This window comes from Penaeus vannamei, chromosome 28 (assembly GCF_042767895.1).
Source record: "Penaeus vannamei isolate JL-2024 chromosome 28, ASM4276789v1, whole genome shotgun sequence".
NCBI lineage: Eukaryota > Metazoa > Arthropoda > Malacostraca > Decapoda > Penaeidae > Penaeus > Penaeus vannamei.
In genome coordinates this window covers 28,501,980-28,504,479 of record NC_091576.1, presented here as the reverse complement: position 1 = coordinate 28,504,479, position 2,500 = coordinate 28,501,980, and the positions used below count along the sequence as shown (strand labels likewise).

Genomic DNA, 2,500 nt, shown 5'->3' with positions numbered 1-2,500 from the left:
AGAGGTAGAAAAGGATTACATCTTGATAAATATAATAGATGCTATATATATATATATATATATATATATATATATATATATATATATATATATATATATATATATATACATATACATACATATATACATCCACACACACACACACACACACACACACACACACACATATATATATGTATATACACATATATATGTATATATATATCTATTCATCTATATATGATTATATATATATATATATATATATATATATATATATATATATATATATATGTATATATATATTTATATATAATTATATATATATGCATATATATATATATATATACATATATATATATATATATATATATATATATATATATATATATATATGCATATATATACATACACATATATATATAACATAATTATAATGTATATAATATATATGATATACACAATGCATAATAAATAGATATGTTAGTCAGTAGTTTGACAATTCAGAGATTCATGCATATTAGACTATTTTCGCAATCCTCGAAACCTCATACTTACCATGACTTTTGACACAGGGGTCGGCGATGACACAGGGGGTCGTGGCCTCGTGGTTGCAGGTCAAGAGGTCCTGGTCCCACACGGTTCCCGGGGCGCAGGGCATCTCCTGGGGGCCGTACGGGGTGCATTGGATGAACATGTGACAGTCGCTGGGATGTGGGTGGTACTGCCCCTGGGAACAGTCGACGCCGCAGTTTCCGGGCTTGGAGGGTTCCTCTGTGGGGGCGGCTGTGGGTGGGGGAGGAGGTCTAGTTGTTGGGGCGGCTGTGGGTGGGGGAGGAGGCCTAGTTGTTGGGGCGGCTGTGGGTGGGGGAGGAGGCCTAGTTGTTGGGGCGGCTGTGGGGGGGGGAGGAGGCCTAGTTGTTGGGGCGGCTGTGGGTGGGGGAGGAGGCCTAGTTGTTGGGGCGGCTGTGGGTGGGGGAGGAGGCCTAGTTGTTGGGGCGGCTGTGGGTGGGGGAGGAGGCCTAGTTGTTGGGGCGGCTGTGGGTGTGGGAGGAGGCCTAGTTGTTGGGGCAGCTGTGGGAGGGGGAGGAGGCCTAGTTGTTGGGGCAGCTGTGGGTGGGGGAGGAGCTTCTGTTTCTTCACTGGACCCGTTCTCTCCGCTGCCGTTTCCTTCGCTGGAGCCGTTCTCCTCGCTGGAGTCCTTCCACCAGGGTTTCCAGCCGCCTTCCTCGCTGGAGTCCTTCCACCAGGGCTTCCAGCCACCCTCCTCGCTGGAATCTTCACTCGAGTCGATCCACCACGGCTTGAATTTGCTCTGCGCGCCGCACATGTCGCACGACTTCGGGCACGAGCTGACGACGTAGGCCGGCCAGTCGCAGTCGTCGCCGTGGCATTCGCAGCCTCCAGCGGCGGCGTAGACTGGGCAGCTCACGCGCCGGTCCACACACGTCTCGGAGGCGAAGTCGCCCATCAGGCGCACGGACGTCGAGCACTCCACCCTGATGGCGTGCTCGCAGCGGGAGGTGTCGGGGTTGAAGCGGTACCCGGCGCCGCAGCGGTGCTCCACGGCGCGTCCGCCCTGGCCTGCAGTGCGGCAAGGGAGGGTAGGAGACGGAAACTTTGCTAATCCTTATTGTCTTATCGTTGGATATATAGATGTTGACATTTGCAGCACGGGTAATAGTGTTTAAGATAAACGAAAATATGTACAATCCAACAAGAATAATTATAGGAAAAAATACTCACATTCCCAGTAGGCAGAACAATCGCTCATGCTTGGGTAAAGACAGCCATCGCAGCTACACTCTGTGGAGGGACCTGTGAGCGAGATCAGAAAAAATGCCTTCATTGTGACTGTCTCTTATGTGGAAGAGAAGAGAAGAAAAAAAAAATCATTACTTCACATAAAGTTGAATGTGCAAGTTAACTATAAACTAAAATAAAAAAGAAAGAGAACTGGTTTCTCCACAATCTAAACATAAAAAACATAACTACATATAAATTTAGCGTACAAGTTAACTATAAACTAAAAAAATCACAAAAAAAAGAAAAAGAAAAAAAAAAAAAAAAAAAATGAATATTAATCTCTATAAATCTAAGCACGCAAAACTAGAAACATACCATCATCCCAAACCCACCCAACCAAGGCCTATATAAGTATCCAGAACTTGCACCCAACTGCCTTCCCGCTACTCACGTGCCGACGCAGAGGCGAGGGCGAGCGCCGCCAACACCAAGAGACACTTGACGCCTGCCATCTCAGGATTGCTTCACTTCCAGAGCTCCGAAGACTGTGGCGAGTGAAGGCACAGTTCTGACGACTCCTACGGCTTCCTGCTTTTATATGCGGCTTTAGTGAGAAAGCGTCACGTAGATATTTTATCATCGAATTAGGGATCAGGGTAAGATTATGGAAGGAGAAAGGCTTATGTGAGAAAGGTTTATTGTGTATTGTCTATATCTTTTTGTTACAACACAGATACGCAGATCAAACAAACACCTGTCTTTGTATATAGGTCTT

At 45.5% G+C, this 2,500-nt stretch overlaps 1 protein-coding gene across 1 annotated transcript in view; it reads right to left on the bottom strand.

The window, feature by feature from the left end:
* Nucleotides 1-2,500, bottom strand: part of LOC113830581 (mucin-5AC) — a 27,397-nt gene that overhangs the window by 7,174 nt on the left and 17,723 nt on the right. The window contains exons 9-11 of the mRNA XM_070141603.1: nt 2,177-2,247; nt 1,726-1,797; nt 538-1,563 (exon numbers count right to left, since the gene is read on the bottom strand). Coding sequence (XP_069997704.1) covers nt 538-1,563; nt 1,726-1,797; nt 2,177-2,247 — 1,169 coding nt within the window. The remainder of the gene's footprint in view (nt 1-537; nt 1,564-1,725; nt 1,798-2,176; nt 2,248-2,500) is intronic.